Source organism: Gopherus flavomarginatus, chromosome 12, assembly GCF_025201925.1.
Source record: "Gopherus flavomarginatus isolate rGopFla2 chromosome 12, rGopFla2.mat.asm, whole genome shotgun sequence".
Classification (NCBI taxonomy): domain Eukaryota; kingdom Metazoa; phylum Chordata; order Testudines; family Testudinidae; genus Gopherus; species Gopherus flavomarginatus.
The window spans coordinates 42949267-42972337 of NC_066628.1; the positions used below are offsets into that span (position 1 = coordinate 42949267).

Consider the following 23071-nt stretch of genomic DNA (forward strand, 5'->3'; position numbering starts at 1 on the left):
TAGAGACAAGGAATACTGCACAACGATTTAGGATTAGGACTCTTGTACAGTATTGCCAGCTCCAAGCATTCAGAAATCAGCCCTCAGAAATCACGAGATTGACTTTCAGATTGTGAGATTAAAAAAAAAACACATTTAGATTATTTTTGTTTGCCTTCTAGTATTCGCATCTTTAGGGTCACATTTTCAAAACTATATCCATAACCATGAGGACTAGAAACTTACTTCTAAAAAATCCCTTAGATTCTAGTGTATTCACTTGACTGCAGAGTCTAAGGCTTAAAGAAAAATGCCAAATATTGTGATCCTTGTGATAAAATGTCAAGACTTGGCGATACTGCATGTATGCAGTCAAAAGTGCATGAGGCATAAAGATAGGCAGTGTTCTTACTAAGGTTAGAATTTGGAAAAGAGTAACAATACCTATATTTGCGAAAGGTGGCATGGGATCTTTAATAATCACCATGGTCAGGTCCTCCATTATAAAACTTCAGAAATCTCCCCTGCCCCTCATATAATCCTCTAGCTCCATGCTGGGACTGGTTCAGTGCTGACTCAGAAGGAAGGGTGTCACTTATAAATTCCTAATAGCTCTTCATGTGAGAAATGAGCAAACTGACTAGGACAGTCTAAGAATAGATCAAAAACTTCCCCTACTCGTTGAGTCAAACGCTATATTTTTGTGCTTTCTGCATTTCTGGTTTATATAAAACGTGGAGATCATGGAAACTCATCAGATGTCAAAGTGCATGGCCACGTTGATGTCTGACTTGACTTAAACCCTGATGTTCTGGAAAGCTCATGAGAGTCTTATCTCCTAAACTGTCCTATCAGATTTCTAAACCAAAAAGATCTGGATAATTTCGTGGTGCTTATGCAAATCAAATTGGACTTCTGACTCTACTGGGGTTTGGCCATCCTTGCTTCAATGACTGTGCTTCTTGGTCCACCCTATCACATTATTCAGATTAGCTTATACCCACTTTCCCTGTGTACACTGATAACAGCTGCTGCAGCTGTGTATTACTGAGCTTTATCTGAATGTGCAAACAGTGAGTAACAAACAATGCATGCCGAGTTGAATCACTGATAAAGTTACAATGCATTTTTCCATGCTATGGCCAACTCCTGTGATCAAGAAATGAGCTATTGTTTATGCTGTATTTGTAAAGGACCTGGGATACCAAGATGTGCATATAGAAACTGTTTCAATATAAATGTATCAGGAGCATATTTTCCCCAAACCAACTGTTATTAAACCAGCTATATAGAAAACAAGAGAGAAATAACTTAATTATTTTCAACAGCTTGTAACTTTTGACTAACTCTGCCCAGTACTTAAACCAGCCAGCACTACCACACAGGAAACCCAGGTTCTATTCCCAGATATGACAGCTGTCCCTACAGGGCTAGCTGTAAACTGTGAAAGACAGAGGCCCTGTTTCTCAGATGCACTAGAGCTGCTTTGCATCACCGCACTGATGCACAGAGGCCTGAAAGACGGTGGAGCCAACTGCAGGAGGATCAATCTAGCACAGAGGAATGGTATTAGGGACATAGAATTACCACAATGGATTCTGTGCTACCATCCCCCCTCCTGGCTGTCAAGGTACTGGGCTTTCATGGACCTTGGTGATTCCCTCGCTACAGTTTATAGCCAGGATGAAATTAGTGTAGCCCTGAACTGCTGTAAATTATGCTCAGAAAGAAGGCCAGTGCACAGCCAGCAATCCATGCCTAGCATTTCAAACACATCCCAGTGGTTAGTACTGTAATTCATAGAGATGCTTTTTCTTAAATTCTATTTAAGACAGAGGTCTAAAGTGAACCGATATTGAGAGCTGCTGATTTTCTAATTTACATATGATTAAAAAATACATTAGCAGGGGACACTGGTGTTTCCATCTGTAGTTGCTCAGGGACCTGCAAGAGAGGAAAAGAAATCTCATAAAGCCTAAGAAAGAGGAGTGAATCCTTACAATAAAATCTCTTAAGTGTTTTTGAAGACTAAATCACATATATATTATCATTGTGAGTCTGGGGCTACCTATATGGATTTTACCTCCTCAACTAGAATTGCACCAGCACTATTTATCTTGCACAAACTATCAGGAAATGAGGAATTATTTAGTGGACTTCATTTTCTTGCTTAGTAATATGGGTGGTGCCCTTGCAGCTGCACCCTGCACTGAATCTCATTGGCTTCTCATTGGGGTTCTTCCCAGGCACACAACCTTGCTCATGTAGATGCAGCAGCATGATCATGGCCTTGAAATGGTTGCCTACAAAAATACGATAGGCTACATTTTAGATTAGCATCTGAACACAAGACGGTTGAGAAATGGGAAGTGGAGAGAGATTATTTTAAGAAAAACAACAACAAAAAACCACCATAGAAGAGAATTCAGTGCCTGAAACCCTTTGGTTTGTTGCCAGCACTATAACAGTGCTATGAATGTAATAGAACATATAGGCTTCTGGCAAAAACAAACATGCCACTTTCCTAAAGAATTTGTAGATCCGGTGCATGTACATCTCCTGAGAAGCGGGTTAGGCTTCAGAACCATAAAATAGTGTAGACAAGAAAAGAGTGTCAAAGTGCTGAGAGTAATTGCTAAAATTTTATTGTTCAAAGAAACATCATCTCTATTGGTATTTCTGTTGATCCCAATTTAAGGATGGGACTTCCATTTTTTTTAATGTCTTAGGGGACACTGGAGTTTAAAGATAAGCAAAATACTCATCACTGATGAAAGAAAGAAAGAAGCAATGGCTATTTCAGTTACTATCTCTTCTGTTATATCTCACTTGTGGAGAGTTTGACATAGATTATTACACTTTTAAGAGTTGGTCTGCCTTTGGTAGAAACATTCTTCACTAGGTAAATTGTGACCAAAATAGATTATTCCTCCAAATCATCAATGAATTGTACCTTAGTTGATATTAGATAACTAAAACAGTTTATAGCTGGGCAGAGGAATTTTGTTTGAGTCAGACAGAGTCCTGTTTGATTTATCATAGATAACCTATATATGGGCAAACATAAGTGATCTTATTAACTAAATCCTATGAAAAAGAAACAAGTATTTAATTCAGTTACTTAAAAGAAACCATTCAAGAATTAAATTAGCAATGTTTCTTATAGGTCCACTACTCAAATTAATGAAAATTAAGAATCTTCAGTTTCACTTTAAATCCCACTATGTCTGTTTTGTTCAAGGTTATGTTTCCCCTCCAAAAGGGCATAGTCTAATCATTTCAGTGTTTGCATAAGTTGTTACTTCCTCAAATTATGTCTTTTCAATATCCCATTAAAATAATTTCAAGAACAATTTTAATCTACTCAATTGGCAATGGTTTTGGAAACCTTAAAAACTGTTTTCCAGACTTTTCCAAAATAGGCATTCATCCATCAATTCTCTCACTTTAACTAATCCAGCCTGGAGTTGAGACTCCTCCATACTTTTGTTCTAAGATTACCCCCTTCTGAAGTTGTGCAAGGAGACTCTTAGCCCCAAAAATTAAGTTTTAGAATGGAATCTTTTACTAAACATTATGCACTACAAAATAAGACTTCGCCACTTCCCGTATCTACAATAAAAAAAAAAAAATGTAGTATTGTACCAGTGCACGCAAGAATGTAAAAGTGACATTAATTAGTAACTGACTATATACCAACCTTTAAAAACTGTTTTGAAAATATCAGCCCAGGCGCACCATCTGGTCACCAGCTTTTGATGTGATTTTGAATGCGGGCGGGGGCAGATATTTGACTTGCTAGTCAACAGAATACTACTCCCAAGCGAGCAGAATTTTGTAAACCTGGAATACTTCGATTTACATTGGTCAGTTTTAGAAATATACAAGATGCAAGCAAACTGCAGATGTAGAAAAAAATTAAATCTTAAAAACTATAATAATCCAAGGTGTTTAATGTATAGGTATATTACGTTACCTCAGTAGCTGTCAAAATAAAACCCTAATAGGACATCGTACAAACTCTGCCTTCACTTAACTGAAATTCAGTCTGTTCGAACAACATTGTTTCATATCAATTGACTTGGTTTGTGCTTGTTGAGGGATTTGGTGGACTATAAAAAACGATTTTTATAGTAATGAAATATTCTGTAATACTGCCACCCAGTGGCCAAATACAATTAGTAAATGTGTATCTTCAAAAACCTTCTAAGTACTTAAACTTCAATTTTTTTTCATGATACACCTCTACTCCGATATTATGCGACCCAATATAACATGAATTTGGATATAATGCGATAAAGCAGTGCTTTGGGGGGGGGGGGGGGGAAGGCTGCGCACTCCGGTGGATCAAACCAAGTTTGCTATAACACAGTTTCACCTATAACGCAGTAAGATATTTTGGCTCCCGAGGACAGCATTGTATCCAGACAGGTGTGCACTGTGTGTCACATTCAGCTGTAGAATGGGGAATATGGATCTTGGGTCTGTTGCACAAAATGCATATTAAATGTCAGGACTACTCTGTTAGATGACAGTTCTTCTGTAAGATATTGCAAAATGTTTCCATTTAAATAAAATTGTTTGCAATTCTTTTGCAGAAATGAAAAACAATCAGCAGTTACCTAAAAACACAAACTTTTGGGGATAAAACATATTATTTGGCTCAAAAATATCTTACTAGTTTTTTTTTTTTTTTTTACTGTTTCAGTACGCAACTAAATAGTTTTTCATTTATTCATTATCCCATTTTTCTGAATTTTAAAAAAGTTAATACTGCAACACAAACAATGCCAAATGAAAAATAACCAAAAATATTTGAACTGATCATGTAGAATGTTAACATGTTTTAGTATGTCCTGTATTTACACAGTAAAAAAATCAAAGGATATTGTAACTTTACACAATGTTATAATATAGATAAGGCAAGTTCTCTAACCCAAATAGATTACAAGTCTAGATAAGCAGCCTATGACACGGACAATATTTGAGGAGTCTGTTATATCTAGCTGTTTTCTTGTGTTTGAAACTTTGGTCTTTGGGACAAGGATCATCTTTATGTGTCTATGTGCCATTGTTCTAAGCAACATATAATCAGGCCTCGTAGGTGCTATCACAATATCAATAATAATGAAGAAAGCAACAACAGAGTATTACTGGAAGATACTGAATGAGGCGGGATTTAAGGAGGAAAGAAAGGGCACTCAACATAGCACACAAACAGATCAACACAAAGAGCAACAGAACAGTTATTTAAAGAAGTGCAAACAGATTAATTTAATACACATAGAAGGCAGCACTGCCTAGGAGTGTTGGACTTCGGTGTTCTAGTCCTTGTTCTGCCGCTTGCTTTACATACGGTTTTCAGTTTTCCCATCTACAAGGGATGGATACCCACCTACCTCTCAGGGGTAAAAGGACTTAACATCTATGAAGTCCTTTGAGATGTTCCCATGGAAGGTGCTACAGAACTGCAAGAAAGAGCATTTATGCCAAGTCTTGCAGCAGTGGAGGCAGATAGTGCACTGAGAAGTGGAGTACGTGTATGGTTACCGATTGGACTTGTGATGAATTATAAATGTTATTTTAAGTTCTCCTTACAGTAAGTTATCTTTGTATTGTTATATTGCTATATCCTTACAGAGAATAAACTTAACTGGAGCTTATGATTTTAAAAGAATTCCTGTATTTCACATCCATTAGCAAGCAATTCCTAAATATGTAACTCATGGCTGTCTGGCAGAAAAACTGCTGTTTTATTTAAAACAATTTTAAAAAGAGAGGCAAATGTACTTTTCGATATTAAATACACCAAAATTCCCTTTGAAAAACTGTATTTATAGTTCCTTATACACAGTTTCATTTTGAAATTATTTATTAAAAAACATCCAGTGCATTTGCTGTCTTCAAAACCAAAAGAAAGTACTTCACAAAACAGTGAGTCCATATAACTATTTACACATATGGAAAATGAGTTCACATCTTAGAGTTTTATGTTCTCAGTGGTTGATTCATTAGTAGGAGAATGCTCAACGATCAGTCTTGGTTCAATCAGTGCATCCCAGCTTTCAGTTATCTGAAACAAACGTATAATACTTAGCATGGAGTGGAACAGCTGAGATTTTCTTTTATTGTCTATATTTGTACTAAGAAGGTACGTTCATAGCTGTGCATCTATACAAGAATATTACTAAACAAGAACTGCTGTATAATACAAAGATCTGTATGGTGAATCCCTGCTCTGCTATTCTGCTTTCCCAATACACACAGAATTCCACTGACATCAGCAAAGATCCACACATGTAGGGAGAGTAAAATACCAGATGAACAGACAAACTTGTAAAAACTGAAATATGCTAGACTTAATATTGAATTCTGTTACATTAAGAAAAAAAAAGTCTTCAAAACATTTTGTTCAGTGAATTGTGTATTGTGACAGACCCAGGCCAGTGGGGTACAGGAGTCTGGTCCTATTGGTATCCAGGGGTACAGGAGTCTGGTAGAGGGCAAATATACTGGTCACTGGATGAGTAGTTTTCTGTTCCCTGAGTGACCAGAGCAGGGGCTGCACTAGAGTAATCAGGAACCTGCTAGAACCAATTAAGGCAGACAGGCTGATTAGATCACCTGCAGCCAATCAAGGCAGGCTAATCAGGGCACCTGGGTTTAAAAAGGAGCTCACTCCAGTCAGGCAAGGAGGAGCCAGAGGAGAGGAAGTGTGTGTGAGGAGCTGAGAGTGAGAGGGTGTGCTGCTGGAGGACTAAGGAGTACAAGCATTATCAGACACCAGGAGGAAGGTCCTGTGGTGAGACTAAAGAAGGTGTTTGGAGGAGGCCATGGGGAAGTAGCCCAGGGAGTTGTAGCTGTCATGTAGCTGTTACAAGAGGCACTATAGACAGTTGCAATTCACAGGGCCCTGGGCTGGAACCCGGAGTAGAGGGCAGGCCCAGGTTCCCCCCAAACCTTCCAACTCCTGATCAGACACAGGAAGAGTTGATCCAGACTATGGGGAAGATCTCTGAGGTGAGAAAATCTGCCAATAAGAGCAGGACCCACCAAGGTAGAGGAGGAACTTTGTCACAGTACATATATCTATACACCTACGCAGCTATTAAATGAGGTGTAATGATTGCTATAATATAAATATATACCAATCACTACAAAGAAGCAATTTTTTTTTTGTTTTTGCTCATTTTCATTGAGATGTATTGACAAATAGAAATCTCATTAAAACAGGTAAGTTCCTTAGCAGCAAAGAACAGTCACATACAACTGATACTATTTCAACTGTGCATAGCACAAAGCCAAGCAGTTTAAAGAATATTAACACACCTTTGTATCCTGAGAAACAGCATATTCTATCACTTCAGCTCCATCTGCAGACTCGTACACCAGATCAAATTTTCCTGGCTCTTTCACCACTTGAAGAACAAAAACATGATTTACAGTTAGTTTTATATAAATGTAAAAGTAAACATTATTTGTATAATATTTAAAAAGCTAGTCAAGTTCATTTATTTAATCAGCAATACACATTACAACAAACACTGTTACAATCATTCACTCCCCAGTGGTTCAATGAAGCAGTTGAGCAGTAATGACCATACACTACTCTGTGTTTATATTACACTGTATCACACTAGATAGTATCAACTCATTAATCTAATTTGTTTGCGGTAGGGACCTATTTGTCACTATGCAATTATACAGTGCATATAACTGGTGTATATGTATCAGGGATAGGTGACCTAGTTCAACCCCTTCTAAAGTACAATACAGGTATCTAGTTAAGACCACACAGTAAAATCCAGTAAAAAGTCAACATTTGCCAACTCAATCACAAATCTCTCCCGATTTAAGTATAAGGAAAAACTATGTCAAACTCAGATATGTGGCAGTTGTTGATAAATGCTGGTTGTTAAATGGCAACTGCTATACTTGCATTCAGAATTTCAATCAAGTATTTGAGGTGCACTCCATTACTTGGTGAGGACTTAGTCCTACACCAAATAAAGTCAATGGCAATACTATTGACGTCAAAGGACAGGGCCCTAAAATTTCTTCCATTCACAAGCACATCTATTCCAGTTATTTTCATTTAACCATTTTAATCTTTCAGATGATACAGTGCAGTTCCAATGGGACATTGTTCACTTTCTAGCTGTGAATAGTACAACTCAAAGTGAACTTTATATGCATGATGCCACACCTAACAAGTCATTCGAGTATCCAAACCTGCTTGGCAATATGTACAACCAACTTCAAGACAGCAAGCAAGTGCAATGGATTTTCTCTATTTAACATACTATTTTAATCTGTGGGAAATTTTATGATGTTTGAGATAATGCTGAAAAAATGTGTCTAAAAATTGTAATATATTGTCTTACATATGTTTACCACCGCAGCAGAAATGACTTTAGATATTTACATACTGACTTCTGGCATTACATATACTTGCCTGCTGAAGATGAAAGAATCTCAAGCTCTAGCTGTTTGTTATCAGCATTCCAACTGATTATTTTTCCCTCCTTCAAAAAACAACAAAAATGGTCCTATGGTGAAGCATAGCAAATTTGACAAGAGTTTCATATTACATTACAAGGATATCTTGAACACAGCCAGAGCACATATTTCTATTTGATTAAGTCTTTTGTCTAGTTCTGAAAAATCTGTTAAAGTATTAAACAATTAACTTTAAAAAGTTGTAAATGAACTAAATTAGTAATACCAATAAACCCAAATCTTTTATTGCTACATTAATCCACAGTGACTGTGGCAATTAGTCAGCTATAAATCAAGTTCTTCGAAACTGCTACAAAGGTATGTTTTTAATAATTCCATGAAATGTCTTGACAACTTCCAACGAATGTGCCAAGTCTTTCAATGTTCTTTTGCATCCAAAAGCTTGGAATTTTTCCTCACATTTTAAATTGTTTCCTCTTAAATCAGCAGTACTGTTTGCATGTGTTTTTCTATTGACAACACTTTAATATTTCGAATAGTTTTGTATTTTGTAATTATTTTTTATTTATATTGGAAATAGTCTGCATGATAACATGAGAAGTGGGGGGAGAGAATATACAATGCACAGAATTGTAAAATATCTAAGACTCCCCCAAAACCTTGTCTTACCCACTATAGTATTATACATACATTTTTTGAAAAAATACCTTGTAGTCAGATACTTCAGGAGTGTAATTTTCAGTTAATTCCAAAAGCTGTTAAAAGAAAAATATAAATCATTATAAGAGATGAAAAATTTTTATCTCCTGCTTCTGGCCCTTGCTAACCCACTTACTATCCAGCCTAGGCCCTATCATTGAGGTGAAGTGCGTAAGAGCTGTGTATTCTGCTCCTAGACCCTAATGCTTCCCCCTGCTACTATTCCATGACTGATTGCTCCAGTGGCTTTCCATTCAGCTTGGGCTTCAAGAAGAGATCACTGTGACTCCAGTTTCCTCAGCACCAGTGATTGTTTTCTTTATTTTTGATTTTGGAAATGAAGTAGCATTTTTATAGCAAATTTTGCAATGATGTCCCAGAAACATCATAAAGAGAGAAATAGTAACTTAAGAGGATTTTCATAGTGACTTCATTTTTGTGTGAGAGAAGCACTTCTCTCTGGGGTGGTCTTTAAGGAGTTGTTTGTATCATGACACCTTTTCCATGGAAAAGAGACGCATTCTGGGAAGGTTCAAAGTCAGCTTGATTAACTGAGGCTTGACTCAGGTGGTCTGAGGGAAGGATCTATTGTACAGATTTCTCTATGAATTTCTACTGAAATTGAGGTGGAGATGGAGAGTATGACATTTCTTTGCTTATGCTGTCATTCTATTAAGTTAAAACAAAATAAACTTAAATGCACTAGTTCAAAAGCTTTCTAAAACAGAGGCATCAACTGATTCCCTTCAAGCTGTGTCTTTAGAGTAAGACAATCTGAAAATATATGCACAATGAAAACTGTAGCAGGTGCTTTTATTCAAGAAAATACTTGGTTAGAGAGATTAATGAATAATTTTAGAGCTACTAGCAAATACAAGGCATACCAGAAGGCTTAGAAGGCTTTGAACCAGTCAGAGTTCCAGATTTCTTATAAAAAGATTTAGACAAAAATGTCATTCACTAATAAAGATGAAAAAGGGTTCTTTGGATATGTCATAACCTTACTCCCAGATTTGGACCTTAGCGTCCAAAATATGGGGATTAGCATGAAAACCTCCAAGCTTAGTTACCAGCTTGGACCTGGTACCTGCTGCCACCACCCAAAAAATTAGAGTGTTTTGGGGCACTCTGGTCCCCCTGAAAAACCTTCCCTGGGACCCCAAGACCCAAATCCCTTGAGTCTCACAACAAAGGGAAATAATCCTTTTTCCCTTCCCCCCTCCAGGTGCTCCTGGAGAGATACACAGACACAAGCTCTGTGAAACTACACAGAGTGACTCCCCCTCTCTGTTCCCAATCCTGGAAACAAATAGTACTTTCCTATTCCCCCAGAGGGAATGCAAAATCAGGCTAGCAAATCCAACACACAGATCTCCCCGATTTCTTCCTCCCACCAATTCCCTGGTGAGTACAGACTCAATTTCCCTGAAGTAAAGAAAAACTCCAACAGGTCTTAAAAGAAAGCTTTATATAAAAAGAAAGAAAAATACATACAAATGGTCTCTCTGTATTAAGATGATACAATACAGGGTCAATTGCTTAAAAGAATATTGAATAAACAGCCTTATTTAAAAAGAATACAAATCAAAGCACTCCAGCACTTATATTCATGCAAATACCAAAGAAAAGAAACCATATAACTTACTATCTGATCTCTTTGTTCTTACACTTAGAAACAGAAGATTAGAAAGTAGAACTACTTCTCCAAAGCTCAGAGAAAGCAGGCAGACAGACAAAAGACTCAGACACTAACTTCCCTCCACCCAAAGTTGAAAAAATCCGGTTTCCTGATTGGTCCTCTGGTCAGGTGCTTCAGGTGAAAGAGACATTAACCCTTAGCTATCTGTTTATGACACGCCCCCCAAATTGCAGACAGTGGGGAAGCTCACTGGCGGCGATTTCCTTGTAGAACTTTAAAATAAACAGATTACTACAACACATGCACCTTTACATATACTACGAAGTATATAACTAACAGACTTGTACATTTTAAGAACACCTTTTAACTACTGAATTTTGGGAAACTCTCACGGGAGAGTGCATCAGCAACTTTATTAGAAGCTCCTGTGATGTGTTGAATTTTAAAATCAAAATCTTGGAGAGCTAAACTCCAACGAAGAAGTTTTCTTGTTGTTCCCCTTGGCAGTATGAAGCCACTTTAGTGCAGCATGGTCAGTTTGTAGTTGGAACCGCCGTCCCCAAACATATGGGCGTAGCTTTTCCAGGGCGTACACAATGGCATAGCATTCCTTTTCACTGACTGACCAGTGACTTTCCCTTTCAGACAGTTTTTTGCTGAGAAACACGACAGGATGGAAGTTGTGATCTGTTGCTTCCTGCATGAGCACTGCTTCTATACCACGCTCAGATGCATCTGTGGTTACTAGGAATGGCTTGTTAAAGTCCGGGGCCCTGAGCACAGGGTCAGACATGAGCGTTGCCTTAAGTTGGGTAAAGGCCTTTTGACACTTATCAGTTCACTTAACTGCATTTGGCTGGGTCTTTTTGGTCAGGTCGGTCAGTGGGGCAGCGATTTGGCTGTAGTGTGGTACAAATCGCCTGTAGTATCCGGCCAAGCCTAAGAAGGATTGGACCTGCTTTTTGGACCGTGGGACAGGCCACTTTTGGATAGCATCCACCTTGGCCTGTAGGGGGTTTATGGTTCCTCGACCCACCTGGTGCCCCAGGTAAGTCACTCTGTTTTGGCCTATTTGACACTTTTTGGCCTTAACAGTTAGTCCTGCCTGCCTGATGCGCTCAAAGACCTTTTCCAGGTGTAGTAGGTGTTCGGGCCAGGAGTCTGAAAAAATGGCCACATCATCGAGGTAGGCAACTGCAAATTCTCCCAGTCCAGCTAGTAGACCATCTACCAGCCTCTGGAAGGTGGCGGGTGCATTTCGAAGGCCGAAAGGAAGGACATTGAATTCATACACTCCCGCATGGGTGACGAATGCTGACCTCTCCTTGGCAGGTTCATCTAGCGGTACTTGCCAGTACCCCTTGGTTAAGTCTATTGTAGAGATGAACTGGGCAGGTCCCAACTTTTCCAATAGCTCATCGGTACGTGGCATTGGATAGTTGTCCGGACGAGTTACAGCATTTAGCTTACGGTAGTCCACGCAAAAGCGTATTTCCCCATCTGGTTTGGGTACCAGAACCACTGGAGATGCCCATGCACTGGTAGATGAGCGGATTATACCCATCTGTAGCATGTTCTGGATCTCCCGTTCTATAGCAGCTTGGGCATGAGGAGACACTCGGTAGGGTGGGGTTCTGATTGGGTGAGCATTACCTGTATCAATGGAGTGGTATGCCCGTTCAGTTCGTCCTGGGGTGGCTGAGAACAATGGGGCAAAGCTAGTGCACAGCTCCTTGATTTGTTGCCGCTGCAGACGTTCCAGGGTGGTGGAGAGGTTCACCTCTTCCACGCCACCGTCTTTTTTCCCGTCGTAGTAGACACCGTCAGGCCACTCAGCATCATCTCCCTGGACTGTAAACTGACAAACCTGTAAGTCTCTGGAATAGAAAGGCTTGAGAGAATTACATGGTACACTTTAGGCTTTAGTGAGGAATTGGGAAATGCTATGAGGTAGTTTACAGCTCCCAGGCGCTCTTGGACCGTGAATGGCCCTTCCCATGATGCTTCCATCTTATGGGCCTGTTGCGCCTTCAAGACCATAACCTGGTCTCCTACCTTGAAGGAACGTTCTCTGGCATGTCTGTCATACCAGGCCTTTTGCTCTTCTTGAGCATCCTTTAGGTTCTCTTTAGCAAGGGCTAAAGAGTGTCGGAGGGTGCTTTGTAGGTTGCTTACAAAGTCCAGAATGTTAGTTCCTGGAGAAGGCGTAAACCCCTCCCATTGCTGCTTCACCAACTGTAATGGCCCCTTAACCTCGTGACCATACACAAGTTCAAATGGTGAAAACCCTAAACTGGGATGTGGTACAGCCCTGTAGGCAAACAGCAACTGCTGCAACACTAGGTCCCAATTATTGGAGAATTCGTTGATGAATTTTCGTATCATGGCCCCCAAAGTTCCATTGAACCTTTCCACCAGGCCATTGGTTTGATGGTGGTACGGGGTGGCAACCAAGTGATTCACCCCATGAGTTTCCCACAGTTTTTCCATGGTCCCTGCCAGGAAATTTAGACCCTGAATCTGTAAGGATGTCGGAGGGCCAACCTACCCTGGCAAAGATGTCTGTTAGGGCCAGGCACACAGTGTTAGCCCTGGTGTTGCCTAGAGCGACTGCTTCTGGCCATCGGGTAGCAAAGTCCACTAAAGTCAGTACGTACTGCTTTCCTCTGGGCGTCTTTTTTGGGAAAGGGCCCAGAATATCCACAGCTACTCGCTGAAATGGGACCTCAATTATGGGGAGTGGCTGGAGAGGGGCCTTGACCTGGTCTTGAGGCTTACCCACTCTTTGGCATACCTCACAAGACCGGACATACTTGGCAACATCCTTGCCCATCCCCTCCCAGTGGAAGGACTTCCCCAACCGGTCCTTGGTTCTGTTCACCCCAGCATGGCCACTGGGATGATCATGGGCTAAGCTTAAGAGCTTCTCCCGGTACTTAGTTGGAACCACCAACTGTTTTTGCGGCTGCCATTCTTCCCGGTGTCCACCAGAAAGAATTTCCTTGTATAAAGTCCTTGGTCTATAACAAACCGGGATCGATTAGAAGAGCTGAGAGGCGGTGGGGTGCTCCGTGCCGCCACCCATGCTTTCTGAAGGCTGTCATCTGCTTCCTGCTCAGTCTGGAACTGTTCCCTTGAGGCTGGGGTCACCAGTTCTTCCTCAGACTGTGGACTTGGGCTTGGTCCCTCTGGAAGCGATGTAGGTGATGGGGTTGTTTCCGTTGCTGGTGAACCGCTCTCCGCTGGTGCACCTGAGGGTATTTCAGGCTCTGGCTGAGCCTTTTGGGTATGGCTGTCTGTTGCTTCTGCCAGTTGTGGCTCGCTGGCGCCCACTGGCGTTGAGTTTGAAGATGGGTTTGCACTTGCTGGTGCTGGTTGCTGTTCCAGTTCCGGGCCTGGGACTGGAGATGCTGTGGCTGTTTCAGTGGTAGGCATGGAATCCGGGTCCATTACCTCTGTCTGGGTCTCTGGTAACACAGACGGGGCGTCTGTGGACGGCTCAGGATCAGGAATGGGTCTGGAAGCTTGCCTGGTTTGGCTACGGGTAACCATTCCCACTCTCTTGGCCCGCCTCACCTGGTTGGCCAAGTCTTCCCCCAGTAGCATGAGGATAGGATAATTGTCATAGACTGCAAAAGTCCACATTCCTGACCAGCCTTTGTACTGGACAGGCAGTTGAGCTGTAGGCAAGTCTACAGCCTGTGACATGAAGGGGTAAATTGTAACTTTGGCCTTTGGGTTGATGAATTTGGGGTCAACGAAGGATTGGTGGATAGCTGACACTTGTGCCCCCGTGTCTCTCCACGCAGTAACCTTCTTTCCGCCCACTCTCAAATTTTCCCTTCGCTCCAAGGGTATTTGAGAGGCATCCGGGCCTGGGGATCTTTGGTGTGATGGTGGTGTAATGAATTGCACTCGCATGGTGTTCTTGGGACAGTTGGCCTTGATATGTCCCAGTTCATTACACTTAAAGCATCTTCCATCTGATGGGTCACTGGGCCGAGGTGAGTTACTGGAGACTGGTGAGGTGGAAGGGTAGGGTGTCTGTGGCTTTACTTGGGTGGTATGTGGGGTCTTTGGCTGTCCTCGGCTGTAGGGTTTATGGTCTGTGTGCCCCCTGGGGTAATCGTTCCCCTTGACAGTAGCTTTCTTGCTTTCTGCCAGTTCCATCCATTTGGCTCCAATCTCCCCCGCCTCAGCGATATCTTTGGGATTTCCATCTTGTATGTACCGTGTGATGTCTTCAGGAACACCATCCAAGAACTGCTCCATTTGTATGAGGAGGTGCAGTTCTTCCAAGGTTTGAACGTTGTTTCCTGTTATCCAGGCCTCATAGTTTTTTGCAATGTAGTAGGCGTGTTTGGGAAATGACACCTCTGGTTTCCACTTTTGGGTTCTGAAGCGCCGACGGGCATGATCTGGGGTTATCCCCATTCGGTATCTGGCCTTGGTTTGAAAAAGTTTATAGTCATTCATTTGCTGCTTAGGCATTTCAGCTGCCACCTCTGCTAAAGGTCCACTGAGCTGTGACCTCAATTCTACCATGTACTGGTCTTCGGGGATGTTGTACCCAAGACAGGCTCTTTCAAAATTTTCCAAGAAGGCCTCGGTGTCATCCCCTGCCTTGTAGGTGGGAAATTTCCTGTGCTGTGGAGCAATAATTGGCGCCGGGTTATTAGGGTTGGCTGGCACATGCAGCCCAGCTTTTGCCAACTCCAGTTCATGTTTTTCTCTGTTTTTCCTTCTCTTCATTCTCTTTTGTTGTTTTTCCATTTCTTTTTGTTGTTTTTCCATTTCTCGGCGGTGGGCCGCCTCTTCTTCTTCTAGTTTTCTTTTGTGTGCTGCCTCTCTTTCTCTCTCTCTCTTATTTCCATCTCTGTTTGTTTTATTTCCAGTTGTCGCCTGTGTTCAGCTTCTTTGAATTGTTCTTCGGCCTCAATTTTTGCCTTAGAAGTCATGATTCCTGTTTTCTTGTGTTGGGGTGCCCTCCGGTGTTTATCTTCTGAACTGCAGGTTCTCTGTTGCCTCCTGAAGTCTGCCTAGCAACAGTGCCTTTAGCTAATTTTCAATGTTAAGTAAACCTGAAAAACCACTTTATTTGCATTTATATAGTGCTGGTAATGACTCTCAATGGGAGTGCTATTGTGTGACAAAAGACCCTCAACAGTCTCTTAATGGCTTCTCGCTTAACATGCAAGCCACAAACTGCCAGAGAGAGCAGAAAAAAAAATTCTCTCTGGTTCCCTTTTAAAACCAACTGTTTCTCTCTGCTAAAAAGCCCTTAGCAGAGAAGAGAAAAATATAATATTCCTACTGGCTTCTGGATTCTGTCTATATCCCACCACTGCCACTCATGTCATAACCTTAGTCCCAGATTTGGACCTTAGCGTCCAAAATATGGGGGTTAGCATGAAAACCTCCAAGCTTAGTTACCAGCTTGGACCTGGTACCTGCTGCCACCACCCAAAAAATTAGAGTGTTTTGGGGCACTCTGGTCCCCCTGAAAAACCTTCCCTGGGACCCCAAGACCCAAATCCCTTGAGTCTCACAACAAAGGGAAATAATCCTTTTTCCCTTCCCCCCTCCAGGTGCTCCTGGAGAGATACACAGACACAAGCTCTGTGAAACTACACAGAGTGACTCCCCCTCTCTGTTCCCAATCCTGGAAACAAATAGTACTTTCCTATTCCCCCAGAGGGAATGCAAAATCAGGCTAGCAAATCCAACACACAGATCTCCCCGATTTCTTCCTCCCACCAATTCCCTGGTGAGTACAGACTCAATTTCCCTGAAGTAAAGAAAAACTCCAACAGGTCTTAAAAGAAAGCTTTATATAAAAAGAAAGAAAAATACATACAAATGGTCTCTCTGTATTAAGATGATACAATACAGGGTCAATTGCTTAAAAGAATATTGAATAAACAGCCTTATTTAAAAAGAATACAAATCAAAGCACTCCAGCACTTATATTCATGCAAATACCAAAGAAAAGAAACCATATAACTTACTATCTGATCTCTTTGTTCTTACACTTAGAAACAGAAGATTAGAAAGTAGAACTACTTCTCCAAAGCTCAGAGAAAGCAGGCAGACAGACAAAAGACTCAGACACTAACTTCCCTCCACCCAAAGTTGAAAAAATCCGGTTTCCTGATTGGTCCTCTGGTCAGGTGCTTCAGGTGAAAGAGACATTAACCCTTAGCTATCTGTTTATGACAGGATACCCAGTTCTTATGCTAATGGTTGAAGGCCTAGCTTTATAATTCATCTGGAAAGGTTGTGATGTCAATCCTACTGGGACCCATTTTTCCTCATCTAACTTACAAGCTAAGGGAACCAAGGTTAACTGCATATCAGGATAAATGCAAACATATTGTCTGATATTTCTGCAGCAACAGTCACTAAATAATGCAAGTTTGAACATTGCAAAATTTTTGGATGTCACAGCTAAAGTAATAAATCACAAAATGTATTATACTGGTACATATGAAAGAAATCTGAGCGATATGACTAACACTATATATTTTAGGATTTCCTTACCTTAAAGGCAATTTTTTCCCCTATTTGTGGAGGGGCAGCTAATAGAGGTAGTACACTATAGTCCCTCTTTGGAACTTCCACTGGATTCTGTAAAATTAACATTACACTTATTGATTCAATTACTTAACAAAAGCAAATAAGCAATATTAATGCTGTATGAAAAAACTGAGAAAATCCATCACGCAAACCAGCATCCAACCCAAAGGTAGAGCACAAGCTATGTGTATAATATAAAAAAACAGTATTTTAAAAACACTTGTTCAGGATGTGAGTTAACTGTCCTTAACCATATGAACTATACAGTTGTATTCTTTGCATTGGTCTTATTCTTATCTTTTTTGTTTTGTTTTTACAATTTATGCTCATTTGATGTGAGAGGCAGTGTTCCCTGGTGAATAGAACACTCAGTTGGGACTCACAAGACCTGGGTTCTATTCCCAGTTCTGGCACTGGCCTGTTGAGTGACCTTGGGTAAATCACTTCTCTTCTCTGTGCTTCAATTTCCTATCTGTAAAATGGGCATAATGATATCGACCTTCTTTGTTAAGTGCTTTGAGATCTAGTGTTGAAAAGCAAGATATAAGAGCTAGTGGTATTACTATGTTTTTGTATATTCAATTACTAACATTTTAGTAAAAAAACTATAAAATTTTAAAAAATCTTTAAAGAAATGTATTAAGGACATAAATAGTCACTCACCTGGATAACAATTGAAGTGTTTTTTGCTGCTTCATTTAACTGCTGCTGTTTCTGGCTTTCACTGCTGTAGTTGAAAAAGACACTATTGCTTTCTCCTCGGCTTCGGCCCCGGCCCCAGCCCCGGCCTCGGATCATCCCACGACACCCACGACCCCTGGGTCCTCTCCAGAAGAAGTTATCCTCTCCTCTTCCAAGTCCCCTTCCAAAACTGCTAGGGTTTACAGCTGGTCCTTGATTGCTAGTTGACAACTGTTTATTACCATTTCTTACGAAGGATTTATTGAAGCCAACATTTACTATGGGCTTTTTAATAACAAATGTCTCTGAATCTGAACTATCAGACTTTGAAGAGGAGGTCTTTGCCTTGGGGGACTTTGACATAATGTTCACAATTGGTGGATTTTTAGGCAGCAAATTTCTCGTTGAGTTACTGCTTTGCTCCTCCTCCTCCATACTAGAGTCAGAATCTGAACTCGAGGACTGGGGTTTAGCTTTTTTACTAATGGCAGTCTTAGGGGAATTTTCATCTTTAGATTTTGCAGTAACTTTACTAGCAGCAACAGCTTTTATAGCAGAATTTGCAGCAAGTTGGGCTTTGTCTCTGTGTAGGATTGCTGCCACAGGTTTATGTGAGGATTTATTTTGTTTCATATCTATTTCATTGTCAGATGATGTGCTGGAGGAATCACAATCTGAAATTCCCCCTCTCTTTTTGCTGGACTGTGCTGAAATGTTTTTTACTGTGCTACTTTTACTAGGACTCAGAAGGAAAATGTTGTTGGCCTTTTCTAACACAGTCTTTCCTTTAACTGCCCTTGTCTTTCTCTGCTTAACATCCTTTCTTTCTGTCTCCGGCTCTTTCTCCCCCTCTGACTTTTTTTTAAGCTTTTTGGACTCATCAAGACCACTGTCATCCTTACCTCCTGTGATACCCTTTCTTCCATTCACCTCTTCTTTTCTTTTTCTTTTCTTGGACTTTTTCCAAGAGCCTTGAACATTTACAGAGTCCTCTCCCTTATAAGAAAGATGTTCAGAGTTCTGTTTCTTCTTCTTCTTCCTTCTGTGTCTGTCATCTTCACTTTTAGACTCCCCCTCCTCTTCCAACTTTTGCCTGTGCCTTTTTCTCTCTTTTCTTGATGAATAAGTGAAACCATTACCCATCTCATCACAACTATCTGCAACTACCTCTTCCAATTTAACTCTGTGAAAAAGACAAAGAGAAACAAGTGTTCAGTATAAGTAGCAAATTAATATTCCTTTCTACATATTGAGTTTGAAATAGTAATCCTTATGTCTGAAAGACAATCTAATCTCACAGCTATTCACTTAGCAGCTAAGGAATATTACCCTAGTAGATGAGGAGATGCACCTATAAATCTCCCAACAAATTATGCCACCAAAGATTAAACTAGCTTCCATCAAACAGCCTAAAATCCCCATATGCTCACTCGAGGAGGGGGACATGTCCCTGTTGCTTGAGGGGACCACATGCCAGTGCAGGTACCATGGAGTAGGGAAGCTCAGTGGGAAGTCTGCAGGGAACATGGGCTGCACTTTCCTCCAGTATCTAAGAAGCCTTGTCTTGCACCCCAGATTTCCTCTAGCCACACTTGTCAAACTTTAGGTGTTTGATCTGAGGCACAGTCTGTAATAGGAAGAGAGCTCTGACACATAAGCCCTTGTATCAACGGCCTGCTATGAAGCAAAACCTGCTCACAAAAACTGGCAAAAACAGGGCTGATATTGCAGAAATACACATTCCTAAGAAGTGCCAGTCACAAAGTACTAACGCAAACACATCCCAATATCAAGTGGTACCAAAACATCCTGATATCAAGAATGCTACAAAAACATTCCCCAAGGATAACAGGAACACAGATCCCCCCTAAAAGATAAGGTCAGGAAGACAGTACGTAATAAAAATGTTTTGATCAAACCAATGTGATGTGTGATAACTAGCCATGTCAGGGGGCAGTAACTAACTACATCAAATGGGCAGTACTAAATTGTTTGTATCAGAATATAAAGATGTATCTCAGGGAGTTCACTGAGCTCATTCATTGTTACAGGCATACATGTAATTAGTGGGTCCAGTAGAGTCTCCAGAATACTAGTGCCATGCTTCGTCAACAATAAACCTGGCTGGGTGCCTTCGTCCCTTAACGAAACTTGTGGTCATTGGGCAGTTTGCGCAAGGTTTGTCATGCCAGCGGTCTGCACAGGGCTGGGACGGCACACAGAGAGAACACACACACACACACAGCCAAACATCTGTCAACATCTAACCACACTGGCTTTGTGGGGCACGGCAGGCCTGCCTCTAAAATCTCAAGATTTTAAGGGTATGTCTAGGCAACAATAAAGATACTTTTCAAAAGAGAGTTGAACCTAGGCTACAATATGACTGGCTGATATGATTTTAGAAATATTAAAAGGTGTCTGCCCAAGGGGAAGAGGTTGTTCCAAATCCCGTTAGCTATTTTCAGAAACAGGTTTTCCCATCCACTAGCAAGAGCAGAGCAGGACAGCCATGAAAGTAGGGTTGCCAACCCTCCAGGATTGGCCTGGAATCTCCGGGAATTAAAGATGTCAGGTGATGAAATCTCCAGAAATACATCCAGCCAAAATTGGCTACATGAAAGCAACACTGCGGAGAATGGAGAAGGTGCAGAGAGAGATGGGTCCTGGTTGGGCTCGCAGCAAAGCAGAGCTTTGAGCCTCCAGCCACCTGGGGAACAGCCAAGTTGCCTAACCATCAAAAAAGCCCCCTCTCCTAGGGCTCCATTTTTTTAATCCCAGACTAAAGTACCACCTTGGGCCAAGAGAGCCTGGGCAGAAACATCAGGGGCGTCAATCTCCCACGGGGGCAACTGAACCGTGGCCAGAGGTACCACCACCAAGATTCGCTGCCGCCCCCGGTGCCTGAGGGAGTCTCGCGCTTCGCGCCCCCAGTGCCTGAGGGAGTCTCGCGCTCCCTGCGTCCCCTCGGTGCCTGAGGGAGTCTCGCGCCCCCCGCCCCCAGTGCCCGAGCGAGTCTCGCGCTCCCCCCGCCCCCAGTGCCTGAGGGAGTCCCGCGCTTCCCCCCGATGCCTGAGGGAGTCTCGCGCTCCCCCCGTCCCCTCGGTGCCTGAGAGAGTCTCGCGCTTCCCCCCTGGTGCCTGAGGGAGTCTCGCGCTCCCTGCGTCCCCTCGGTGCCTGAGGGAGTCTCGCGCCCCCCGCCCCCAGTGCCCGAGCGAGTCTCGCGCTCCCCCCGCCCCCAGTGCCTGAGGGAGTCCCGCGCTTCCCCCCGATGCCTGAGGGAGTCTCGCGCTCCCCCCGTCCCCTTGGTGCCTGAGAGAGTCTTGCGCTCCCCCCGTCTCCAGTGCCTGAGGGAGTCTCGCGCTCCCCCCGTCCCCTTGGTGCCTGAGAGAGTCTCGCGCTCCCCCCCTGGTGCCTGAGGGAGTCTCGCGCTCCCCCCGCCCCCAGTGCCTGAGGGAGTCTCGCGCTCCCCCCGCCCCCAGTGCCTGAGGGAGTCTCGCGCTCCCCCTGCCCCCAGTGCCTGAGGGAGTCCCGCGCTTCCCCCCGATGCCTGAGGGAGTCTCGCGCTCCCCCCGTCCCCTCGGTGCCTGAGGGAGTCTCGCGCTTCCCCCCTGGTGCCTGAGGGAGTCTCGCGCTCCCCCCGCCCCCAGTGCCTGAGGGAGTCTCGCGCTCCCCCCGCCCCCAGTGCCTGAGGGAGTCTCGCGCTCCCCCCGCCCCCTCGGTGCCTGAGGGAGTCTCGCGCTTCCCCACTGGTGCCTGAGGGAGTCTCACGCTCCCCCCGCCCCCAGTGCTCCCCCCGCCCCCTCGGTGCCTGAGGGAGTCTCGCGCTTCCCCCCTGGTGCCTGAGGGAGTCTCGCGCTCCCCGCGTCCCCTCGGTGCCTGAGGGAGTCTCGTGCTCCCCGACTCCCCCACCTGAGGGAGTCGTTATCCCGCACCAGCCGCGCGCTCTCGGTGGGTGGCAGCAGCGCCCCCTCCAGGAAGAGGCTGAGCTGAGCCCGGCGGCTGAAGCCGAACTTTTCCCGGATTAGGCTGATGAGGTCGGTGACCAGGCGCACTTGGCTGGGCTCCAGCAGCAGCCAGCACAACGAACAGCCCGGGCTCCCCGGTGGCGGGTAGTCGAAAAGCAGCCGGAGCCGCACAAGGCCCCCTCCGCCAGCCGCCGCCATCTTGGACAAGGAGGCCGGAGCGGGGAGGGAGGCTACGGTGCCCCACGCGGCGCAAGAAACGCATCACTCAGCAGCTTCGCCTTGCGGGCGCCACCTGCCGGCGGCAGCGGCTAACTACAACCAGAGAACCGTGCCTGCTGCAGCAGGGAATGGCTGGGTTGTCAATCACTCTATCACAATCATGGTCACACTGATCACCAGGCACTAGTGTGAGTTTTATCTACTTTGGTTTATCGCCGTATTTATTTTTGACGACTGTAAAGCTCGGAGCAGAATCAGGGCCCATATTTCCTTTATTGTTCCCTATTTCCTCTTTTTCATAGTGACATTCATGAGAGTTGAGGAGCGATCTGAAGAAGAACTCTGTGTGGCTCGAAAGCTTGTCCTCTCCTCAATAGGGTGAACAGATGTCCCGATTTTATAGGGATAGTCCTGATTTTTGGGTCATTTTCTTGTATAGGCTCCTGTTACCCCCCACCCCGTCCCGATTTTTCACATTTGCTGTCTGGCCACTCTACTCCTCAACTGTAGTTGGTCCAATAAAAGACATTACCTCACCCACCTTGGCACAGAGGAGTGTCTGTTTTAGACCCTGATCCTGCAGCTAGCTATGCATGGGCGTTAGAATATGGCTGGTTGGAGACAGATTCTGGATCAAAGCTTTAATTATCATTTAAACTCTCTGTTCCCCCCAATCCCTCCAACACACCTCATGTAACGTTAATCATGTAAAACAATTCTGCTTTTACGTTCTTAGGAGAAAAACTGATATTAACATCTTAAATCCATGCTATTGAGGTCAGATTTACAGAGTAGAGCCCTATGCATATGTGGAGTCTCATTAACTTCAGTGGAATTACTCACATCGGAA

General features: G+C 43.0%; 1 protein-coding gene across 1 annotated transcript; it reads right to left on the bottom strand.

The window, feature by feature from the left end:
* Positions 1-5833: 5833 nt before the first annotated feature.
* COIL (coilin) lies at positions 5834-22219 on the bottom strand. The gene is made up of 7 exons (XM_050920723.1): positions 21947-22219; positions 18017-19217; positions 17318-17404; positions 9147-9194; positions 8435-8504; positions 7309-7397; positions 5834-6052 (listed from the first exon to the last, which is right to left on the bottom strand). The coding sequence occupies exons 1-7, from the start codon at positions 22198-22200 to the stop codon at positions 5960-5962; spliced, it is 1842 nt and encodes a 613-aa protein (XP_050776680.1). The 5' UTR covers positions 22201-22219; the 3' UTR covers positions 5834-5959.
* Between the last annotated feature and the right edge of the window lie 852 nt (positions 22220-23071).